General features: G+C 38.8%; 2 protein-coding genes across 9 annotated transcripts in view; both read left to right on the top strand.

The window, feature by feature from the left end:
• The first annotated feature begins 226 nt into the window (after positions 1–226).
• Positions 227–7,087, top strand: TAF13 (TATA-box binding protein associated factor 13). Of its 2 annotated transcripts, none has more exons than XM_019730530.3 (4): positions 227–373; positions 1,173–1,251; positions 4,465–4,562; positions 5,948–7,087. In XM_019730530.3, the coding sequence occupies exons 1-4, from the start codon at positions 347–349 to the stop codon at positions 6,116–6,118; spliced, it is 375 nt and encodes a 124-aa protein (XP_019586089.1). In that variant the 5' UTR covers positions 227–346; the 3' UTR covers positions 6,119–7,087. The 2 variants fall into 2 exon arrangements, with proteins under 2 accessions (XP_019586089.1, XP_019586088.1); XM_019730529.3 differs by having other exon boundaries at positions 277–421.
• An 8,638-nt stretch (positions 7,088–15,725) lies between these two features.
• WDR47 (WD repeat domain 47) overlaps positions 15,726–24,037 on the top strand; it is a 48,888-nt gene continuing 40,576 nt past the window's right edge. For 2 of the 7 annotated variants that reach the window (XM_074318376.2, XM_074318374.2), the window contains exon 1: positions 15,832–15,971. The gene's annotated coding sequence lies outside the window, so the exon portion shown is untranslated. Of the gene's footprint in view, positions 15,972–24,037 lie in introns of all 7 variants that reach the window. The other 5 variants (XM_019730539.3, XM_019730538.3, XM_074318377.2 and 2 more) reach the window with 5 other exon arrangements.

Genomic DNA, 24,037 nt, shown 5'->3' with positions numbered 1-24,037 from the left:
AGCCCCCCAATGATCCACAACTTGGCAGTACCGAACCAGGAAACAGTGATTCGCTATGTAGAAGCAAATTTAGGGTGACAGCGAGATACACGCCTCCTAAGCCATGATTTTGCTTTTCTTTGCTAATATTTAATTCCGTCTTCGGTATGACAGAGCCAAGATCTCTCTTCCCGGTCTCCCTGAGCAGTGCCCAGGTCGGCCCCGAGGCGTGACGCTCCGCCCCTCTCCGGCGTGTCAGTCAGGATTAGGCCCCGCCCCGCCCGGCGCGTCACCGGAAGTGAGACGGAGGAAGTAGTAAAAGCCGCCGGGAGCGAGGCGGGCCGGGTTCTGTAGGCCGGCTGGTGGGATGGCAGATGAGGAAGAGGACCCCACTGTGAGTGACCACCTCTGTTCCAACCCGCTCTTTTCTTCACTCTCTCGGGTACAGTAGCGGAGGCCGAGCTCGGAATCGGGTCTATTTTCCGTAGTGAATTCAGCCGAGAGAGTCGGGGACTTAACGCGACGCGAGCCTTTCCCTTCGATGTTTCTCGGAGCGAGTAGGACGTGAAGGAAGAGTAAGAAGGTGGCCCCTTGTCCTTTGCTTTTGGTCCATAGATGCCAGACACCCTTCATAACGCCGAGAGAGTCATTAGAGGTCAAAGCTAATGTTAGCGCTCATTATGAACCAACAGTTCAACTGCTAACAAAACTGTATACGTCTTGTAAAGTATGGACCGAAAGTCAGGGAACCTGCATTTGAAAATCTTTATTCTGCGCGAGCTAGTTATTTAACTTTGAGGCTCGGTTTTCTTGTCACAAAATGGGGTAAGGCTTACTTAAGTTCCTAGCACTGCGTAAGCAGCGCTTAGTAAATACTAGTTTTGCTTGCTTTGATTCGGTATCAACTCTTCTAATCGTAAACTGTCTAGCAATACGGTAACTTGGCTTTTTTAAAAAGTAGGGTCATTGGAACTCTTTCAGGAAAGGCAGTAGAATGACTTGTTGGGGACATTTTAGCAGCCGTTCCTGCAAGAATCGGAGGTTGGACTAATACAGTCTTTAGGGCCTTAATTTGTTGCTTTAGGCTTTGTGGCATGGTGTCAATGTTGAAATAGGAAATAAAAATTAATAAATTAAAAAATCAAATGCAATGCAATTACTTGACATTTCTATGTATACATTTTAACTTCTAGTTTGAGGAGGAAAATGAAGAAATTGGAGGAGGTGCAGAAGGTGGACAGGGAAAAAGAAAGAGACTCTTTTCTAAAGAATGTAAGTATATACACAGTGATTTTATTATAGATGATAAATGTTTTGGACATGTGCATTCAAAAATTTATTGTTCTTAGTGTGTTTTCCCTGTAGGGTCATTATTCTCGGATTTGCCTATGCAATTCTGTTTAACTTGTGAATCAGAGCTAGTAATGATCCTAACCCCAATTTTTATATATGTATGTATAATTACATACACACACACTTTTTTAAAGTGAGGAATTGTGATCAGTGTTTCAATTCAGGGCCTAAGAACATACTTGTACTTTTCCTGTCCTATACTTTTCTAGCAGTAGGAGCAGGGACTTCTTTGGCTGTAAGCCAAGGGTTAGGATGGATCCTTGAACAGGTACTGACGGTAGGATGGAAGTTGGAGCTTGAGACTATGGCAGTGGACAAAGCAGGAAGGGGGTGAACAGTGTGAGGCATTACAGTGGCATAGAGAGTATAGTGTATTGGTCCTCTGTTCTGTTCCCTTAATAGACAGGTTTAACTCTTTTTGTCAGCAAGAGGGAATGCTGCTGCTACTACTGATGGCCTAGGCCACCCTGAGAGGCACCTGAAAATCTCCCAATCCCGGGTCCCTTACATGTATTGACAAATGGGGCAACACAGGAATACCTGGTTTATTTATGCTGGGTCAGATGTAAGCAGTTCCTAAAGGTTCTTGAAACTGCAAAATCAGTATGTTTTTTTATTTTTTAATCACTCAGATTCTTCTTCATATCTCAGTTCCTTACCTTATTCCATCTCTGATGCCATTTACTCCATTTGTACGTGGTTTTACTTCTTATGTCAGCATATGAAGGGGGTTTCTATACCAGAGTACCCCAAAGTCGGTTCTTAGCAGAAATCTCTGTTCTACTTGAAATGCTTTATTTTTGTGATGACAAGAATTTGGAATCTTCACAGCCTTCTCCTTGTCTTACTTCAGTCTTGATATATATTGCTGACCAAGAGCTGTTCTCCTAAAACTTAAAAAAATTATTTTTGCTAATATAACAAAGTTGCAAAGCATTCACTGGTATTTGTTTATGTCTTCACAGACCCTTTAACCAAATACAGTTTACATATTTACTATTAAATATGCATTTTCCTTTTCCAGTGAAATATATTTCCCCACTAGTGAATTCTACCCATCAAAATATTAATGACAGTCTCTTCTTCAAAATATTTAAGGAAAAATAATAAGTATACAGTAGAGAATCCTGGTGGACATTACTTCAGTCAAATCATTAAAGTTAACATCACCGGTGACATATATTGACATCACGCACCCCTGATGTGATGCATTAAGAGGACACATCACCTCTTTGGTACCTTTTCTAGTAATGCATAACCACAATATAATCATGAGAAAGCATCAGACAAACCCACATGGAGAGACATTCTATAAGATAACTGACCAGTATTCTTCAGAAGTGTCAAGGTCACAAAAGATGAGTGTGACAAACTGTCACAAATCAGAGGAAACTAAGGAGACATGACAACTAAATAGTATAGGATCCTGGAACAGAAAAAGGACATTAGTGGAAAAACTGGTGCAATCTGAGTAAGTTCTGTACTTGTACCAGTGTCAATTTCTTAGTTTTGATAAATGTTGATGGTTATATAAGATGTCAACATAAGGGGAAGCTGGATATAGGGTATTTGGGAACTGCTATTTTTGTAAGTCATCTATAAGACTGAAATTATCTTAAAAAGGGAAGGCGGGGGCAAGAAAGTTTTCAGAATCCAAAGGAATGAGAGAGAGAATATTGGCTCCTGTGTTTTGTGTTCTCCCTCCTTATCTGGACCTAATGGTTCTTGCCAGTGTAAACCCTAGGGATACCTCTATCCCAGGCTGGCTTCCAAGTCACCCCTTTATTTTCTTCCCTAGGCCTGATCTACTTTCTTCTCTTTTTAGTTCTACCAGCTTTTGCTTCTCCTAAATAGAAATTATTCTTAATGTACTCATTCCTGCCTTTAGACGTAGTCTAGTTCCTTTCTTTTTCAAAAAATGTAAAACTTACAATAAATTGTAGTCTTATGTGAACAGCTTGATGAATTTTACACATATACATATACTTATAACCACCACTCAGATCAATATACAAAACATTTCCAATGTATGACAGAGTTTCTTAACATTTATGTACCCGTTTGAGAATCTAGTAAGAGTTGATTCTTCCCAGAAAAATGGACACAGACAAATAATGTATAAAATTTTTGCATGTAATTTCAGGAGGGTTCAAGGACTTCTTGAAGCTTGTTCATGGACTAACTGGGAGTTTATAGGATAAGAATCCATATGGATTCCATCTGCCCTAAACGACCAAGTTGTGGGTAGGGGTATAGACTCTGAAGCCATATCAAATGGGTCCAAATTCTGGTTCAATCTCTTACTATCTGTGTGACTTTGGGTAAGTCACTTAACTTGGTGCCTCAATTTTTTTCATCTACGTAGAATGAGGATAATAATAGTATCTACTTCAAAGGATTGTTTTGAGGATTAAATGAGTTTTATACATGAAGGGCTTAAAACAGTGCCTGGCATATAGTAAAGGCGATATATATTTTAGGTCTTAGCAGTTATTTTTATTAACTCTGTTTTAGACTTCTTTTTTGTATTTTTTATGGTTCCTTCAGTTGAAGCCTGAAAGGGCTTTGCCAGCAGTTGCATTCATTGATCTAGGGAATGAAATGTCAAGATTCTGTATAGTAAGCCCTTTGCTGTCTCCTTTTGATTACCTTGTTCTTCCTATAAGAAGGTAATTAGAACACTTTCTCTCCGTCCTTTTTCTTGGTAGTGGCAGAAAGGATTTTGCCTTCTGTTTTCTGATGCCCCACTATCTCTCTCTCTCTCTCTCTCTCTGTCTCTGTCTCTGTCTCTCAGTAAAGGCTAAGCCATTGCTACTCATCCTGTCCCTGCCTATTTAAACGTATTCTGGGGCTGTTGGTGAGTAGATGATAGAGGTTAGGGAAAGAATATCGATGCCAGGGTTCAGTAGCTGGGAGGGAAGGGCAGTTCCTATCTATTAGGTAGGGACAGTTGGTTATGAGATTGTGTTTAAAACCTCTTACACCCAAGTCATACTTGGAGACAACAAATACAATGGAAATACATTTTCATACCAGTATCTTCTATAACTTGGTTCAGTTCTAATTTGAAAAAAGTATTGCTCAAATTGTTAAATTTGTTTAAGTAAACAAAAATGATTTTTTTTTTTACAGTACGATGTATGATGTACGGGTTTGGGGATGACCAGAATCCTTACACTGAGTCAGTGGATATTCTTGAGGACCTTGTTATAGAGTTCATCACTGAAATGGTAAGTTTTTTTTTGTAATTGGTCTTAGTTAATTGAGGAATAGATTTGAAATTCTAACTTTTAGATAAGACGAGAACTATGGCATCCTTTTGAAATTAGCAGTCCATTTGAGGGCCTGTTTTATGGAGGATACTGGTTACTACTTATCATTAAGGATGGAGATTATATATACGATATACGTATATATTATACAGAGGGTGCCAAAAAACTGTATACACATTTTAAGAAAGGAAAAAACTTAAAATTATGCTGGTGGTAACCACTTTGAGCACCTCTTGTAATTGCAGAAGTCAAATATGACTTGTATTCATCTTTTGTTACCAGTATATATTGAGTATTACAATTTTTAAAATGTGTGTACATTTTTTTTGGCACCCTCTGTATATATACACATATGTATACATATATACACATGTACATATATGTGTGTACATATATGTGTATATACACACAATATAGAGAACTCATGCTGAGATTTTGGTGAATATTCTTTTGACTTTTTGCATGTATTTTTAAACTTTATAAAAATGAAATCATACAGTATATACACTCTTATAACCTGTTTCATTTAGGTAAGTCTAGAACGGGGGGTCCAAACTGTGGCCCGCAGGCCAACTGCGGCCCGCAATCCATTTTTAATTGGCCCGCAGCAAATTCCAAAAATATATTTAGTTTACTTAAATAAACCAGGTGAGGCAATATGTACTTCACCTCGAGTGAGTGGCCCGGCTATTTGTGTATTTTACCGCATATGGCCCCTGGTGAAAAATGTTGAAAAGAGTTTGGACACCCCTCGTCTAGAACATTTTACCCATGTCATTGTGTAATACTCTAATATTTTTAATGGTTTCATAAGAATTGAATGGATGTGCTCAAGTTTGTTTATTTCATGACTTAATATTTAGTTTCCCTTTTTTTAGTCATTAGAAATAATCTATCATGGACCTTTGTTTTTGCACAGGATGAATATATAATGATAAGGGATGAGATAGAGGATGAGATTTAATTTTAAGAAAATCCACAAATATTTATTGGTTATTGAGGTAGACACCAAGCTTAAATGAAATGGGTGGTTACAAAGAAATTACAGAATTATTTTATACCAATGAAGGAAAAAACTATGTATGTCAAAAAAAATCAATAAATTTGATAGTTTTCATATTCTTAATATTAAAGAAAGTCTATGAAGCATTAAGGGAAACATTGCTAATAACAGTAGAAAGTGGATAGAGGACATGAACGGAAAGAAAATTCACAAATGAATAGCTATAATAATTAGAAGATAAAATCTTCAAACTCACCAGCATTGAATAAATGCAAATTAAATGAGTAAAATATTAGATTTTTAAAAAATTAATTGAATTTAATATGTTTCTTTGTAATAGACTCACAAAGCAATGTCAATTGGAAGACAAGGGCGGGTACAAGTTGAAGATATCGTCTTCTTGATTCGAAAGGACCCAAGGAAGTTTGCTAGGGTTAAAGACTTGCTTACTATGAATGAAGAATTGAAACGAGCTAGAAAAGCATTTGATGAAGCAAACTATGGATCTTGACACCTTCGTACTTTCTGAAGCTTCATTGTCTTCTGGGGAAACCATATATAATTGTATATTTTCCACAGTAAGGTCCTGATGTCTAGCCATGTAAGTGAAAGATGGAGTAACATAGTTTCCCACCTTTGTTTTCATGTTCTTCGATTTTAGAGTGATAATTTGAGCCTTTAATTGCCTGCCATTATAGTACCATACCTAAATTACTTCGTGGGTTTTAATGGCCACGTGTAAGTTGAAGGACCTTGCAAACCACGTAGTACCTTCTGACTTGTGACTGTCTAAATGATGAAGTATTCTTTATGTATCGGGTGTATTTGTGCCGGTGTTGTAAGCTATATTGTAGCTGTTTAATACGTGAAATCTAAATGGCACCTTTGACTTTATGACAGCTAAGCCCATGTGTTTCATGTACGCTGAAGTTTTTAGACTACAGTAGTCTGAGAGGTTATTAAATGATAGTAAACTGGTTTGTTTGTTTTTTTAAGGAGAAGATGTTATAAGAAAATAGTCTTTTGTAAGTGTTTATCTTAAGGTAATTTGTTTTAATAGTTTTTCTTCAGATACAGAGTGATTGGGGTGGGAGAAACTGAAAGTTTTATGTGAATGCTTCTGTGTGGGAAGGCTCTTTTTGATTTAAAACCTTTTGTACTTAAAATATACTGTTTGTCAAGTTTTAAGAGAACTCATTTCCCCAGGGTCAGATTAAAGCTTCTAAAAATAAATGCTTTCATTAGCAAGAAGGGCATTACTAAAAAGCTGATGGCAGGATAAGCTTTTGAGGTAGTGTTTTATTAACGTATTTGTTAGTACTTGTTCATTGTGGAAATGTGCACTTGACTGAAACAATATTTGGCTAGGGAAACCACTTTTGTAATTCAGGGTATACAGGTTTTGTGTGTATTTAGCTTATTGTATTAAATTATTATTGTACTTAGCCTAAAATAAGGATTAAAATTACATTTAAAGTCATCACTGACTATTACTCTTTGTGAAACTGAATGTCTTGTGTGCCACTTTTAAACATTATCTATAAAATCAGTACTTAGGAAAAATTTACTTTTTTAACCTATTGATAACACAGAGTAAAGTATGAAAAATTAAAAAGATTAATAATTGAATTTGACTGTGTGATTGATCAGCTCCCTCCGTTATTGATAATATAATTCAAGCTGCTTAATCTCACTAAAGACTTTTTTTCTATATTATAATGCTCCTGAATTGATAGTTAAATTAAAGATAGCTGGGCTTATCTTTTTGTTATTTTTAAAGAAGTAAAAACCAGTTGAAGAGCTACTTCAGTCTAAGCTGAAATCAGGAATGGGAACAGAATAATAAAAGATTAATCTATCATTATTTTTGCTAATCAGGGTCTGCTTCACCCTGAGGAAGGAACTAGTAGTAACTGGTACTTGGGGAGTTATGCTGAGAGCCTGTATTAGTCTGCTAGGGCTGCCATAACAAAACAGACCGGGCAGCTTAAACAACAGCTTGGTTTTCTCATAGTTCTGTAGGCTGGCAGTCCGAGATGATGGTGTCAGCCAGCCAGCATGGTCAGGGCTGCTGAGGACTTTTCCGGATTGCAGATGGCTGCCTTCTCCCTGTGTCCTCACATGGCTGAGAGCGCTCTGTTGTCTCTTCTTAAAAGGGCACCACTTCTGTCGAGTTGCATCAGGGTTCCACCCGTATGACCTCATTTAACTGTAATCACCTTAAAGGCTCTTATTTCGAGTACAGTGGGATGGAGGGGGGTTAGGGCTTCAACATAAGAATTTTAGGGGAACAGTTCAGTCGATAGCAGTGCCATTAGTCTTACTATTTTGCTAACGACCCTGGCACATAAGAAATTTTGGGATTTTGTATTAAGACTTTTCCAGGATGTAACTGATAGAACTTAACTCAAAAATAACATAAACAAATAGGAGGAATTGATTGGCTTATCTACCTGAAACAAGGGAAAGAAGGGCTAGAGTTGACTCCAGCGTTGACTGGGTTTGAGAACTTGAGGAGAATCAAGACTGTCCATCTTTATCCTCATTTTGGATTTACTCTCTCAGGAACCTCAGTGTGTCAAGGGAACATGATGGCCACGAGCTCTAGAGTTCCATCCATAGACCTCCTAATCGAGGGAGCTACTTCACGTTCCAAGCAAGGATTATGATTTCCCTGGCTCTGATCATTCTTCTGGGACCAATCCCTGTGGCCTGGAAGAAGTATCATAGCCTGGCTCTTAAGCCCTGCCTCTGTGGTGAAGGGCATGGAGTGGGGTGGGAGCTGGGTATGACTATTAGCAGGAAAGGGAAAGAGGCTGGGCAGGCGAACATAACTGACGTGCACTGACTTGCTTCATGAGCTTACTTAGGAACTATATTCTAATACTCAGGCAGCGTGGCTCTTTTCCAATATCTAGAGCCGCACTGTGTAATACGGTAGCCACTAGCCACATCCGGCTATTTAATTAAAATGAAATAAAAGGAAACATTTTCAGCTGCACTAGTTATATTTCAAGTGCTCAGCAGCCCCATGACTAGTGGCTTCAGTGCTAATAGATAACATTTCCATTATCACAAAATTCTTTTTGACAGTGCTGATACAGTGTTCAGGAGCTCTCTTCTAAGTTAGTTCACTTTTTTTTTTAACCTTACTATGGAAAATCCCACACAATAATAGAACAGTGTCATGAGCTCATAGCTTCAACAATTAACCATCTTTTTGCTAATTTAATATCTTACCTATTCCACCTTTTTCAGTATATTTTAAAGCAAATCCCAGATATTTTATGTATAAATACTTCAGTATGTATCTTCAACAAATAAAAAGTTTAAGAAGGTAGCGCAAATAATAGTATACATTAACAAAAATTAACAGTAATTCCTTAACATTCCATTTAATATCCAATCTCTGTCTAAAAATATCTTCTGATTTGTCTCAAAGTATCATTTTTGAGTTTGTGTATCACCGTGTTTCCCCAAAAATAAGACCTAGCTGTACCATCAGCTCTAATGCATCTTTTGGAGCAAAAATTAAATATAAGACCCGGTCTTATTTTAATATAAGACCGGGTTTTATAGTGTAATATAATACTGGGTCTTATATTAAGTTTCGCTCCAAAAGACGCATTAGAGCTGATGGTCCAGCTAGGTCTTATTTTCAGGGAAACACAGTATTGCTGTTGCAACAAGTTACTGCAAATTTACTGACTTAAAGCAACACAAATTCATTATCTTACCAGTTCTCTAGGTCAGAAGTCTGACACAGGCCACACTGGGCAAAAAACTAGGTACTGACCGGGCTACGTCCCTTTTTGGATGTTGTAGGAGAAATCTATTTACTTGCCTTTTCTAGCTTCTAGGGGTTGATTCCTCGGCTCATGGTCCCCTTCTATCCTCAAAGCTAGCCAGGTTGCATCTCTCTGACCCCAGCTGGGAAAGGTTCTGTGCTTTTAAGGACCTATGTGATTATAATGGACCCACCTGGGTAACCCAGGCTGATCTCCCCATTTCAAGCCCTTAACTTAATCACACTAACAAAGTCTTTTTTACCATGTAAAGTAATATAGTCACAGGTTCTGGGGTTTAGGACATGGACATCTTTTGGGGGGTTGTTATTTTGCCTCGCACAGTTTGATTGCAAAAGGATCGAAACAAGGTGTCACCCATTCCATTTGGTTGGTATGTCCAAATGTTTAAAAAAATCTTTAATGGCTCCCCTCCCCTCCTTTGTTTTGAGTGAAGCTCTCTCTAAAATAAATCATACCATTCGTTTTTTCAGCTAGCATGTTTGTTAGATTCTTAAGCCGAGTGTCTAATATATATCTACGATTCATAATTGTTGTGTTGTATTTAAATTGGTTTTCTTAAGTAAAAACTAATATTCTAAGTGTAGAAATTTTAAAACAGGGAAAATAGTTCAACTGGTCTCATCAATGGAGAGAGGTGTTGCCTGGAGAGTCATTTGGCCGCTTCCCAAGAGGCCTCAAGAAGTTACATTACTCTGGAGAATGTGCTAGAGTCCAGAGTTTGATTCCTAGTATTGCAGGCTCAGAAATCGATTTCATCAGCATTTGGAGAGCACCTCCATCTCGGGTGGGTCACTGAAACCAAGCTCATAAAACCAGTATATGAAAATAGATGCCAATTTACAGATGTAAAACATCTGTGTGGCCTATAAATTCTTCCCAGACACGTGTGGGAAACTGAAACATAATTTTGAGGGTGAATCAGAATGAGGGGAATTAGATAAATTAATTGCCTTTGAACATCGTGTAAGATACAGATAAAGTTAATGCAGAAACAGGAAAAATGGCTCCCAGAGCCTGAAGCAATGCTGCGGGGCGTGTTGCCTGGGGAGCTACCTTCAAGATTTTTACCCACACTGGAAACTTGGCTGGAGTTTTCAATTCCACTGACCCGCCCAAGCCTCATCTGTTTGTGGGCTTTAAGGTGACTGCATATTTCTACTCTAATTTATTTAAATGTTGATCTCAGAGGTAATTCAAAGAGGACAATTTTACTTCCACGTTCTTCTGAAAAGCCTCAGTTGCTCCTAAGAGCTGACAACACTACGCATTGTGTCTGAAAATCAAGAACTTTTAAAGATCTCTACCTGCATCCCAGAACATTCCCAATTCTCTAGGCCTGATTTTCTTAGGGTCCCTATGCTTCCCTTCTTACCACAAATAGAGGCTGAAGGGTAGATGACCAGTGAGCAAGGTGTTAAATGTGTTGTTGGTACTGGTGAATATTACATGTGCTGGGCAGACTGTTATATTATGGAATAGGATCAAGGACAACATTTTGATATATCAGACAAGTATTTATTAAGCACCTATTGTATTTGAGGCATGGCAGAGATACCATTTTGCTGCATGGTATCTGGATAAATGGAATTCTAAAGTTATAAAGTAAGGAGCAAATTTCTTATATGTTACCAGTAGACTGATAAGTGTTTCAATTTGAACTTTTGTGCAAAATCTCAATTCATATATTATTTGTAGTACTGAGAGTCTGTGCACATACTTTATTATACTAACACCGAAAACCTGTTAAACTGCCTTGAAGTCCTTGGATGTATTTTTTTAGGATAAGAAGAACAGTTGCTAAAATATATATCATTTTGTCGTTGCCTTTGCGTGACCATTTTAGATAAACAACTGAAAATTTATTAGGAAAGAGCCTACTTAGTTACTGACAAAACTCAAAAGAAATGCTAATACTAAATTTTTCTGAAATAGGATTTTTGTAAGTTTTTTGGGGGCACATGAACTTACAATAAGATACCTACCTGACTTTCTGTGATTTTCTTCCATCTTTATAGCAAGTTCTAATAAATGGCCTCAAGCTTATTACTAGAAACTTACTAACCTTATCCTAACACCCATCCAAAATTATAATGATTAATGTGCTTTATGTATTATTAACATTTCCTAACATAGTTTCCTCTTGGGGGTAGGGGTTGAAGTATTTAAATGACTTAATTAAAATGGGCTATTTTTTTAAAAAACAAAATATTTTAAAAATTTGTTTTTGTTTTTAATATAACATCCAGATATTAATATAAATAAAAGTGCATCTCTTTTATGTTGAAAAAGAAGGTATTTTTCTTTGCTAGGTCTACCCATCCACTTATAATTTAAGCTTTTTTTAGGGTCTAGACAGGAGCGCTGGTATTCTATCTACGTAATCCTTGAACCTGTTTGAAAGAGAAGCGCTAGTGGTGATACTTTGTTCTCCCAGAGCCAGGGCACTGCTGGTTCTGAAGCATACAGCTCTTTGGTGTGTGTATTTATGAGTGTCTGTTCTAATAATAAGAGTGGAGCTTTTAAAACAAGTTCCCTTATCCCCACTGAACTTCCCCTGAACAGGTTGGGGCAAGATTTCCTAACTTTGGCTTGTACTCAGACTCCTTTCTACTATTTGGAGACAACCAAAAACTATTATTCCCCTATTTAAAAGTGAGATTTGAGAATCATATTAAAAGGGGTCCACCTTAGCCCGTAGGCATTTATGTCACAAGGCATCATGAGTCATTCTGTCAAGTTAGAACTTGCATTTTCAAATGATGCCCAACCTAGTTCCTGATCCACAGTAGGCAGACACTTAATAAATATTTGGTGAATGATTGAGGCAGTACCTCGGGATCTAAGGACAGTCCTTCATCTAAGAAAGCCTTGTCCTTTCTGAACAATTCGCTGCTTTGCTGCAACTAGAGTGAAAGACAAGAAGATCTAATCTTAACCAGTGTGGTTGAGTACAGAAGGAAAGGTGATACCTTAGGCTAACAGCTATTAAGGTTGTAGTGTAAAACCTGATGTGACATTAGGAAGCAAATACACAATCAACGCATTTGTCAGTGTATAAGTGGTAAGATGTACCAGATGTTTTGTATTTCAGTCCCTGGTTCTTTTCCCATCCCATTCGCCTTTTCTGGAACTATAATGGTTATGTATTTGCTTCTAACAATTCTGATTACTATTTATTGAAAATTGAGATGCAAGTGACATGGGGGATATAAACATGAGTAAGACATTTTATTCTCTTGTCAGGATAAAGTCCATTTTCTTTCAGCTAAAATTTCCAGTTACACAGTGAGGAAGAATGGAAAAGAAGGTTGTATGAATCAGAACAGTTAGAATTTTGGCTGTGCTACATATCAGCTGTTTGACCTTGGGCAATTTATTTCCCTTAATCTCTAAATGGGAATAATTAACAGGCATCTTAAGGGAGACTATGAGGTTTAAATGAGAACATAGGCAAACACTTCATTTTGTGCTTAAATGAATGCCAAAACCAATGTAGTACCAGCAGTGAGGTTCTTTATTTTTTATAGCACTCTGCTTTTAATAGGTGGTCAAATGTTTGTCAGATTGTCCCTAATTAGTAACTCCTTCTAGGTCCAATTGAATATTCTAAATATTTAAATGGTTCTGGTTCTTGGAGCTGCTGTTGTTTGAGAATCAAGATTGAGAAGCAGATTTTCAGGTGAACTATATGGGCCAAATAATTGACATACTATTTCTAGGATATACCTGCACTCTTTTTTGATTTAAACATGTAAAGGGTTTTTAAAAAATATATCAAGACCCAGGGTAATATTAAGTTGTTTATATTTATTTGTCACTTATCACTGAGAGGGTACTTAATGAAGACGTTCTTCCAGAAGTTTATCAGGACTAGGCAGTTGAAGTTTTGCAGTTCAACTTTTGTGCTCAAATTGTTTTCCCTGAATTTGTAAATATTTTTCTTAAAACCTTTTTCTCAAGCTATCGCCTCTTTTATCTTAAATTGGGTCAGATTTTTCCTTTCCAAAAATGTTTTTGGTTTTATTACCAATCTCTTTTTACCACATTTCCTCAGCTTGGGAGGCCCAGCTCACTCTTGGCTTTTAGCCTTTGTTGAGGATGAGGCTCTTGATGGCTGGTGTCACTGTATTCTTCCTTAGTTCTATGTGGTTAGACCTCAAATGCTTAATTCAGCCCCGATGAGTGTCCTGTATATTTGTAGGATACTGTTACCGGAGAGTGGGCCCTTCTTGGCGTAATGTCCAGGTACTTGGCATCTCGAGCAAAGAATTGAACAAGACACTGAGGTAAAGTAGTGAAAAAGCATTTCATTGGAAAAAAAAAGTACACCTCAAAGAGGTAGACGAGGCCCGAGCCAAAAGCAGTGGCTCAAGGCCATTATTAGAAGAGAAAGTACACTCCAAAGGGATTGGAGTTGGCCTGAGCAGAAAAATGGGCTCAAAAGGCTCAAAGGCACTGACTGGTGAGTACTTGGAATTTTTATCCTTTTTTTCCTCTAGAATGGGCGGTTCCTTTCCAGGCATGGGACGGACCACTTGATTGAGGCCTGTGATTGACAATAGGCTATTACCTCATCTCTTCAGACTGCACATGTTCTTTCCCAGAATTCAGTCTGTTATAATATTAATGAACTTCCGGGCATATGTATGATATTATAATGAGGCCCAGGTGAAATGAAGGTTATTGTGGCCTTTACTGTGCAGGTGTGAGTGACTGGTTTAATCTAGTTAGCTATTTTGTACCCATTTGTTTCCTGATAGAGGTAGATAATTATAGTGAGAAGGGGAAGTTTTGGGCGGAGAGGGGAGGTCTTTTGGGTGGTCACATTCTATGGGTTGTGTTGGATGTGCAGAAATGCCTACCTTGTTTTCCCCTTGAGAGATGTGATCCCCATAAACTCTCGATGGGAAGTTGAGGGACAGGAGCTCTTTTTTTCTGTATCTGATTCCTGTTGTGCAGGGGCGTAGAGCTGTCCCTGCCTGTTGGGGGATTCACAGAACTGTCGCCCTATCAGATCTTATATGAGAGGAAAGGGTCTTGAGATCCGCCTGGAAGACTGTTGGCTTCTTTGGTTGGGACTGGTAATCTTGCTAGGGTATCATCTGTATCTCCAAGTCCTCTGCATGAGGAAAAAAAATAGATTTTGGTTAAACAGTTAAAAGTGTTGGCCCAAGAAGCAGGACCCAAAGCCATCGAGGCAAGGTGGCTGTGTGACAGAAATTCTGTTTAGCTTCGTGGAGTCTGTGGTCTTTTCCTCTTGGTTAATCCGGTCATTCAGGTGGCGGTGTTCACCTTGGAGCTGGGCCTGGAATGGCCTGGAACAGGGGGCAGGGGACTTCCTATGATTCAGGCCAGGAACAATCTTCTAAGATTAAAAAGCTGATTTGAAAGGTGATTAGGATCAAGAACTAGGGAGCTAAGAAACTCGTTTAGCCCTTATCAATACTATTTATACACCTGAGGGTAAATGAATCAGGAGGCTTCGGCTAGAAATAAATGATACACTTATTCAGGGGTCTTAGGCTTTGCAAACCGGAAACACAACTCGGCAATACCCAGCGTGTTCTGAAGAAGAACACGCTAAGAGTTCTTATAATAAAAAGTTCATTCTTGAGAAGAAAAAGGTCTGCATTCTTAGCTTCTGGATTGGAGAAGATGATCTTCCAGAGGTGGGTGGTCTGGATTTTGGATGTCATACTGCACCAAAGAGGTGGGAAGTAGGCTTTGCTGCTTAGTAGATCCAAAAGGGGTAGTAGAAAGCTGTGAACACGTTGAATATTAAGTAACTGACAAATACTTCTAGGCAGATCGGCATCATAAAATGAGAACTCAAGGGGGCAAATAAGCTGCTGGAGCTTTCAGGACGGAATTGGGGTTTGCTTGCAAAACTGGAGAGAGAAAACTGGAGCGAGAAGAGGTAGGAGGCAAGATTTATTTCCTTAGCCTTTATTAATAAATTATCGAGGAGTATTAAGAGTCCATTCTAATGCGCAGAGGACTCCAGATTGGGAGGCGACAATCCCCGCCGCGCTATTTCGGGACGCACGGTCACCGCCCGTAAGGGGTTTGCGTCCCGGCTGCAGTCTCTCACACAGTCGCCGCCGCGGGCTCTTCCTCCCGGTCCAGTGGATCTTTGCAGCGCTGGGCCGGAGCGGGTCATTCCAGGTGTCTCCCCACCTCGCCAGGCCTGGGCCCGCCCAGCCGGTTCTCCTTTCCGCGCAGGCACCTGCCTGGCCGCCCCGCTCGGCGGGGTCCTGAGGCGCCTCGGGGAAGCGCGGCGATTGGCTGGGCTTGGGGCTGGAGCTCGGCTCCGGCACCGCTTGACAACTGCAGTCTGCAAGAGGCTGGGCTGAGCGGCCGCCGACCCGGGAGGGGCACACGGGAGGAAGGACGGACTGACGAACTGATGGACTGACGCACGGGCGGCCGGAGGACCGACGCCAAGCCCAGATCGCCGCCCTCGAGCACCCGCCCCACCCGGAACCGGTCGCTTCGGGACCCCGGCCGCCGGCCTCCCTGCTGCTTTCTCCGCCGCTTCTCCGGGCTCGTCCTCAGGTGCGTGACTCCAGGCGGCGGAGGCGGGGTCGGGCCGCGCCGCGCTGCACACCTCGCGTTGCCATGGTCACCCGTCGCCACCTGTCACCACCAGACGGGGCTCCGACCCGGGAGACCCCAAGGGCGGCGCTCGCGGCCCTTGGAGACGGATCTTAAGTAGGCTTAGGTGGGACTGGGTCGTGGGTGAGGCCCCAGCTCCGCCGGAGGAGGACTTGGGAACTGCCCGGCCCGATGTGAGGCCCCGGTCCCTGTACCACACCTTCCCCTCACTGCCAGCCCGGCTCTTGGGGGCAGAGCGACGCCCCGCGACCTGGCATTGCTCATCCCTGAGCAGAAGCGGCCGCAGGGGTCGTGCCCATCGCGCTGCTGCCGAGGGGCGGAGGGGGGCAAACGGCTCTGATTCTTCCTTCCTGGCTCCTCCGCCGAGCCCGTGCGAGAAGTGGGCAGGCGTTGGCCGGAGGAGGGGAGGGAGCTGCTAGGTCGGGAGCGAGCGGCGGCGAGGGGCAGCCCCTCGGGGCCGGGTTTGGCCTTTCTTACGTGTGTGGTCATTAGAAGCAGCCTTTGGGGTCTGGGGCCGGGAGGTCCGGGGGAAGGGCGGTGACTGGATTGGGGACGCGGGTTGGTCCCGCGCGGGGGGCGCTTGCATAGGAGGCGCGGGAGATTGTCGAGCTCATAGGTTTAAGCCGGTTCCTTATATTGGGGAGAAAGAGATTGGGGCTCTAGCTCTGAGGCCAGGCCTTGGGCAAAAGGGGCAGGGGCAGGCAGTTGTGGTTTTCTTCTCTGTACTCAGACTTGCAGTCAGTAACCACGCACGGCATCTGAGCGGGGCGATTTTGGCAACTTGGTTTTCTCTGCATAATGAGAGGAGAAGTCTTTGTTCCACCCAGATTCATAGGTTGTGATCCTACCACTTATTTCCCTCCCTTTGTTGTAGACTTCATAGAATACTTCAAGAAGTTAATGGCACAGAAATTAACACGTAGGTTTTTAATATGCTGGAAATCTGTTTTCACAGTAAATCGAAGTAGATTTTTTTTTTTTTTTTGTCTTCAGTGTTGGCATGTGTTGCATTGAAATTTTACAAGGAAAGGAGAAACGCCTAAGAGCCCATTTTCCTTTATATGGTATAATCTTGAGGACTCATTTGGGAGGAAGATATAATGAACAATTTTACGTTAGGTTTTGGGGGATAGATTGCTGCCACACAGGGAAGAAAAATTATTATACAGTCATGGAAAAAACAAGCAATTAAGCCGTAACAGTATATTGTCAGGTTAGAAAAAACTTGAATTTAGATGCCATTATAAATAATATATTTAAAAATTTTTTTCAATTACAGTTGACATAGTATTACAGTCGTTTCAAGTATACTAAATATGTAATTGTTTTTGTGAAGTGATTTTAACCTGTTTATTGCCCACCCTTGACTTCCTTTCTCTCTCTCTTTTTTTTTTTTTAAAGCCAGTAATAGGAATGTATTGTAAGAGAACAGGGGTACTATCTTATGTTCCTAGTTACATAATTGTATTCAGCCTCTTCTGTTTGTGAAATCAAGTTTATCAGTTACTTGCTGAATGGACAGCATGTGTATGCTTGATATATGCTACAGTTTGAAAAACACTTCAAAATAAGTATGAAAAGATGCAATTTTCCTTACTAGATCAGGAAGCTGGAAGTCAGATTGCCTGGATTTAAGTTTCCCTTTGCTACTGATTACAATCTTGGAAGAGCTACTGACTCTGATTTCTAGATCTGTAAAATGGGGATAATACCTGTCATTGTTTTAGTCTGGGAATGGACTCTGAAGTTGAATAAAATAATGTATTTGAAAGCACTCTGGAAAAAATTTAAGGCATTTATTGATTACCTTTTAATAGAGTGGAGCATTGGCAAGGATAATTAAAATTTTCTGCATGATCTATTTAGCATTTTCAGGCCCAGTACCTTACTTCTTACAATGGCCTTAAAAGGTTCATGGGAACTATTAAGGTGCGTCTTCACTCCTTGGGAGAGGTTCTTTATTACTGTGGTGACATGGAGAAAAGGGTGTTTCCTCTCTATATGTGGGTCAGAGTTGCTTTCTTGCTTTCAGTAGGATGTTCTCGTATTTAGAAAATAAGGCTATAGCCAATAACTCTGACTTGAGTTTCATTTGGTATTAATCCTCAGTGTGGATCATTGGTTCTTGAATTATAAAGAAATTGCTTACTTTGTCCTCTTTGACCTATGCTTTTCAAATAGGAGTATTTGCAGTGTTAGAGATAAGCTGCTATCTGCCAGGGGATAAATTTGTGGTCACATAACATGGCACACACTTATGGAGATGCTATCAATTTACATGAAGACTTGGATAAAGAAATACTGTTTTTGTATTAAAAAGATAGTATAGACAATGTAATATTCACAGTAATTTCTATGGTAAAATTCAAAGACTTCAAAGAAATTTCATGCTTAAGGGCTCTCTGGGGATGTATTCAGTTTCTTCGGCCTTAATGGAGAAAAAAGTTTAAGAAGCATTGTGGCTTCGACTCAGCCAATGAATGGTGAAATCACTACACAGCATAAGAAATAAGTTGAATTCCAATTGCTAAAACTTTGACTGACATTAGGCTCAAGATTACTTGAACCCTAATTATCCCCTCTTGGTTTTACCCATGTTAAGTGTCAGAATGTTATTGGGGCAAGGTCACAGGATTTTAGTCCGATAGATACTGTTATCCCATTCTTGCTCCTGCACGTTTTGCTATGTGACCTGAGACAAGTACCGAATGTCTCTGAGCCTTAGTATAATCATCTGTAAAATGAAATTCTAGAGTTGTAAGAATTACATAGATAATATACAGGAGTATTTAGCACAGAGCCTGACATAGTAGACGCACAATAAATGTTAGTGCCTTTTCACTTCCCATCTCTGCGTATTATGATATTAACAATTCTTCAAACCCATTCTTAGCAGGAAACCACATTATTCCTCTGAAGTTCCATGGCATTTTATTTATACTTCTTTTATGACACTCTTTATATTTTAGGTGTTTAGGTGTATTCATTGTATAGTGCCCCCATCATGGGAAGTGTTACAGTTACTGTGTTTCCCCGAAAATAAGACCTAACTGGAAAATAAGCCCTAGCATGATTTTTCAGGATGACATCCCCTGAACATAAGCCCTAATGCATCTTTTGGAGCAAAAAATTAATATAAGACCCGGACTTATTTTCGGGGAAACATGGTATTGACCAGACCACATGTGGTATGTTATGTTAAATCTTGGGTGTTTTAAGAGGCAGATTAACAAATTTAAGAGGGGAATGATCAGAATGATAGGGGATCTGAAAGCTATGTGAAGAGTAGTTGAAGCAAGTATAGGAATAGACATGGTTATTGTAAGATTCAAATGAGTGAAAGTTTTTAACATAACAGACTTGTATTATGCTGACCCTGAAGACATAACTAGATGAAAGTCATAAGAAAGTAGATTTCCATTCAATATTAGGAAAAAAAAACACCTTTTTATACATATGAGAAAATTGAAGTTCCATATTATCTGTTTCTGTGTAACAAATTACCCCCAGAATTAGTGGCCTAAAAGAAGAAATTGCACTGTTTATGAGGGTCGGGCATCTGGGCACGGCCCAGCTAGGGGTCTCTGATTGAACTCTTTTGCTGTGTTTATGGATTTCAATATTTTTTTCAAAATGTGTCAGAAATCCACAAAAAACAAAAAGTCGATATTTTGACTATTTAATGCATTTAATAACAATTTGAGCTGCTTTGCATATAAGTGACATTATTTTTATGTATAAAAATTTCCTATTATTACTCATTCTTGAAAAGCACAAGCATATGGAAAAATGTACATCTGCTTTCCTAAACTTCCTTTCTGGACGTTTCCATCTGCAGTCAGCAGATGGAAATATTCATTCGGATATATCCAACCATCGTGACAAAATGGTTATGGTCTCAAGGTTGCAGTCAAGCTGCCGCAGGGGCTGTGGTCTCACCTGAAAGCTTGACTCGGGGATGGTCTCCTTCCAGTCTCAGTGATGTGGGCTGTGGGACTGAGGGCTTCCATTCTTCACTGGCTGCTGACTAGAGTCTTCCCTTGGTTGTGTCACTTGGATCTTTCCACAAGGTTGCCTCATGACGTGGCAGCTGGCTTCCTCCAGAGTGAGTAGTCAGAGAGGGCACATGCCTGGGCTCAGGATGGATACTGCAGTCTGTAAGTCTTGGAAGTGACAGCCCACATTTCTATTGTACTCTTGGGTAGAAGTGGGTCACTAAATCTAGCCCACACTCGGGGGCCAGGGACTACAAAACCCTTTCAAGATTTTTTTTTCAAAGTGTGTCGGAAATCCACAAAAAACAAAAAGTTGATATTTTGACTGTTTTATGCATCGAGGCTCATCGAGACTGCCTTTCACAGGTGCACTGGGGGTATAGTCATTGGAGGCATTTATGTAGAGGTTGGCAGACCATCTGTCAGAGATAAGGATTTGGATAGTCTGTTCTAACTAGGAGCGTGGAGTAAGGTACCTTCCAACTCAATTCGGTGATAAATGTGTAAATGCTAAGGAAGTACGAAAGCTAAGGATGGAAAACTTCAGGAGGTAATTATATAGTATACACTCTATTGTACTTATTTCAATGGCTAATGCTTGTATAATTTTGGCCTTTTCAGTACATTTTCAAGTTTTAGTGACTTGGTTTACTGCATTTCCTTATGTGTTTCTGAATGTTGACCTACTGTCTTAAAAAATCAGTTTTTTTGTGTAGTTCAGTTTTTGAAGCATACACAAATACCTTAAGTTTTGCTTTTCTCTTTGAAAACAAAAAGTAAGTGTGAATAAAAAAAGAACATGAAGGACAGTTTTGCTCTGTTTTACAAACCTTAGGTACCTTAGCTTTAGGTCTGACAGAAAACTATACTGGAGGTCTCATATAATTAATAAAAGGTGAAACTGTTTTTTGAGAAAGCATCCTTTTACCACAAATAAATAAGGAATACTGTATGAATTTGTACATTTTCTTTGATCTAGTATTAATTTGATACAGCATTAATTTGTGATTAGTTTAAATTTAATTTTACAAATATTAAGATTAAAAATTTTCTATATTTCTTATTTACATATGTTTGTAAGTTGAAACGCTGTTTAATAACTGTTTGAATTTTCACCATGAGTTGCTGTAATGATTTAAGAAACTGTTTAAAACTCTTAATTCTTTGCATGATTAATACCTAAAAGCTTTTGGCTCAGAGTCAGGAGACCTTGACTTCTTAGCGCCACCTGATATCTAATAATAATTGTGTAATTAAGTGGTGTACTGTTGCTTAGTAGTAAGTCAGATTCACATTTTGAATTGTTTTAAAGAATGAACTTGCTTAGGTCTGTCCATCCTTACTTACCGGCTTTCTCTTGGGATAAGTGACATAATTTGTGAGCTTTCTGACTCGAAAAGTGTTCATTTCAGTCTGAGGTCTGAAACACAGCAGAGGTCTGATAGGTCTTAAACAGACCCAATGGACCATGCGCTAAGCAAGTGAGCTGAAAGAGTGTACTATTTAAGAATAAAGCAAAAATTTCTACACATTTTGTTTTTAGATCTAAAATTCTTGTGCCTTAACACCCGAATTTTGCTTTTGGTTGTGCTCCAAAAACTAAATTATATTTAATAGTAAAGCATTGTAGCACCACATTGTTAAAATTTATCTATATTTATATTTCCCCATATTTGATATGGTTTTTCATAGATACTTTAAAAACTAAAGTTCATTTTAAACCTGTTACACCCTAGAATTCTTAGATCTAAATTTTTCTGTTCTTTTTTTGGAGGTTCCCTTCCTTTCTACCAATTTTAACACTGCTTATTTTTGATGTTTAGATGGCAATATTCATTTAGATAACATAATTTAAAAATTTAGTCAGGTTTATTAAGTAAGGGTTAGGAAGTATATTTTATTAGACTTGGAGAGATTGTTTAAAATTAAAAGTAATCTTTAATTTTAGTTTCTTACATAGTTGAGCTAGTGTTCTTTGTCTCTTTAGCTAAAAATGCATGTTTAAAAGTCTGGTTAGATTGTTATTAATTCAGACTTGTAGGTTATGTACCTATCCTATTAACATTGTTTAATAGAAAAATAATGTAAAAGCTCACAGAACTAGGAACTTCTGTTAGAATAATTAAAAAAAATTATTTCAGTATTATGAAGCCTTTTCATTTTGGCATATTTAGGTGATTGTAACCATTTTATGTTTTTTCTTGTTTTTGTGAGGCATTTTTGCCCTTTCCTTTCTTGGGAATCAGTGATACAGTAGAAAGAGCTTTAGAATCTGCAGACTTATGGTTCCAATTTTGCGCTAGGGTTATAACCTGCAGCTACTGTATTTCCTTCCTTTCCTCCTTTTCTTCCTCTTTGTGTCTTATCTCTCTCTGTCTCTCTTTGCTTGTTCTCTTTGTGCATTTCTGTATCTCTTTTACAATCAGAAATCCTAATTTTCATTGCTACAAAGCTTAAGATATGAATTGGGGAGGAGGAGACAATTTCTTGTCTGGTTACCAAGATAAGGCAGCCCAGATGTTTAAGGAACTAATGAAAAATTGATCCAAAATTAAATTATATATATATATATATATATATATATATATATATATATATATATATATATATATATATATTTACCTCTTGCCCTTTGTTTTGCTTCCCTGTTAAATAGGTTCCCTCTTGTGTTTTTTAAAGATACCCTGGTTGGCGTTCACATGGATGCTGATATCAGGACTTAGGTCCTGACACACTTCTGAAAGGTATTCAGCTGCTAGTGAGACATGTTTAGCCTTAATGTAAATGCTGGGCTAATTTCTTAACCTTACAAAGCTGAGTGCCTTCATCTGTAAAGTGGGATGAAATTGCCTAATCATTGGATTGTTATAAGGATCAATTAAACAATACAAGATACTAGAACAGTACCTAATAGTTTTTGAATTGTAAACATAGCAGTTAATTCTATCTTTGAGATTCTACTCTACTTGGTACCTTGATATAGAAGAAAACCTTCGAGATATAATCCTGTAATTTTTTCCCATTTTCAGAGTTTTTTCTCTTTAAAATGAAAAATTGTATTCGTGTAAGAAATGTATGTATAAATATACAGTAATGCATGAATACATGTTGATTGTGAACCATTCAGATAATACCAATGGCAAAGAGTGAAAAAGTCTCCCTTCAAGTCCCTTTCCCCTTCCTAGTTTCCTGCTCTCCATCCAATTCTATACCTTTCTTCAGAGGTAACCACTCTGAACAGTTTAATATGTATCTCTCCAGACCTTTCTTTGTTATTTATTTAGACAGATATTATGCCCTCCTTTAAAAAAATGGGCCTATGTATATTCATCTATTTGGCAAACATTTGATAGCTGTATTGTTCTGTGATGTGCCTTTCCATTAAGATGGTATAAACGCACGTCACTGTATTAGTGTTCTGTACTATCAATTTACTATAATTTTAACAATTTGCTACTGATGGGAGCTCAGTTTATTTCTAGTGTTTCTCTAGGTATTACAAGCAGATCTTCAAGGAACATCTTTGTATATGTATCTGTGTATATTTGCAAGTATTTATGCAAGATAGGTTCCTAGAAGTAGAACTGGAATTAGTAAGTTAGAGTATATGCATTTAAATTTTCATAGATAAAAATTTCATACTGTTAGACTCTCTCTTAAAAAGTTTGTCCCAATTTACATTCTTAATACAGTGCATGAAAAGGCATTTACCACACTCTTTCCAACACTAGATATTTTCAGGTCTTTTTAATTTTTGCACAAGGGATAGGCCATAAATGGTATCTTAATGTCACTGGTGAGATTAAACATCTTTTCATAAATTTATTGGTCATTGTAGCTCTGGGACTTGTCTGTTTGTATTCTTTGCTCGTTGTTCTACTAGATTTTTTAGAGAGCATTGACTTGAAGATGCTGTTTATATGTTCTAGATGTAACCGTTTTAACTGTTTATGTGTGTTGCATTTAGTCCTAGTTTGTCCCTGTCTTTTAACTTTGTTTATGGCAACTTCT

This window comes from Rhinolophus sinicus, chromosome 7 (genome assembly GCF_057876585.1).
Source record: "Rhinolophus sinicus isolate RSI-liver-muscle chromosome 7, RSI-T2T, whole genome shotgun sequence".
In the NCBI taxonomy this organism is placed as follows: Eukaryota; Metazoa; Chordata; class Mammalia; order Chiroptera; family Rhinolophidae; genus Rhinolophus; species Rhinolophus sinicus.
Note: the sequence above shows the minus strand (reverse complement) of the source record. Positions and strands in the feature narration are given on the sequence as shown.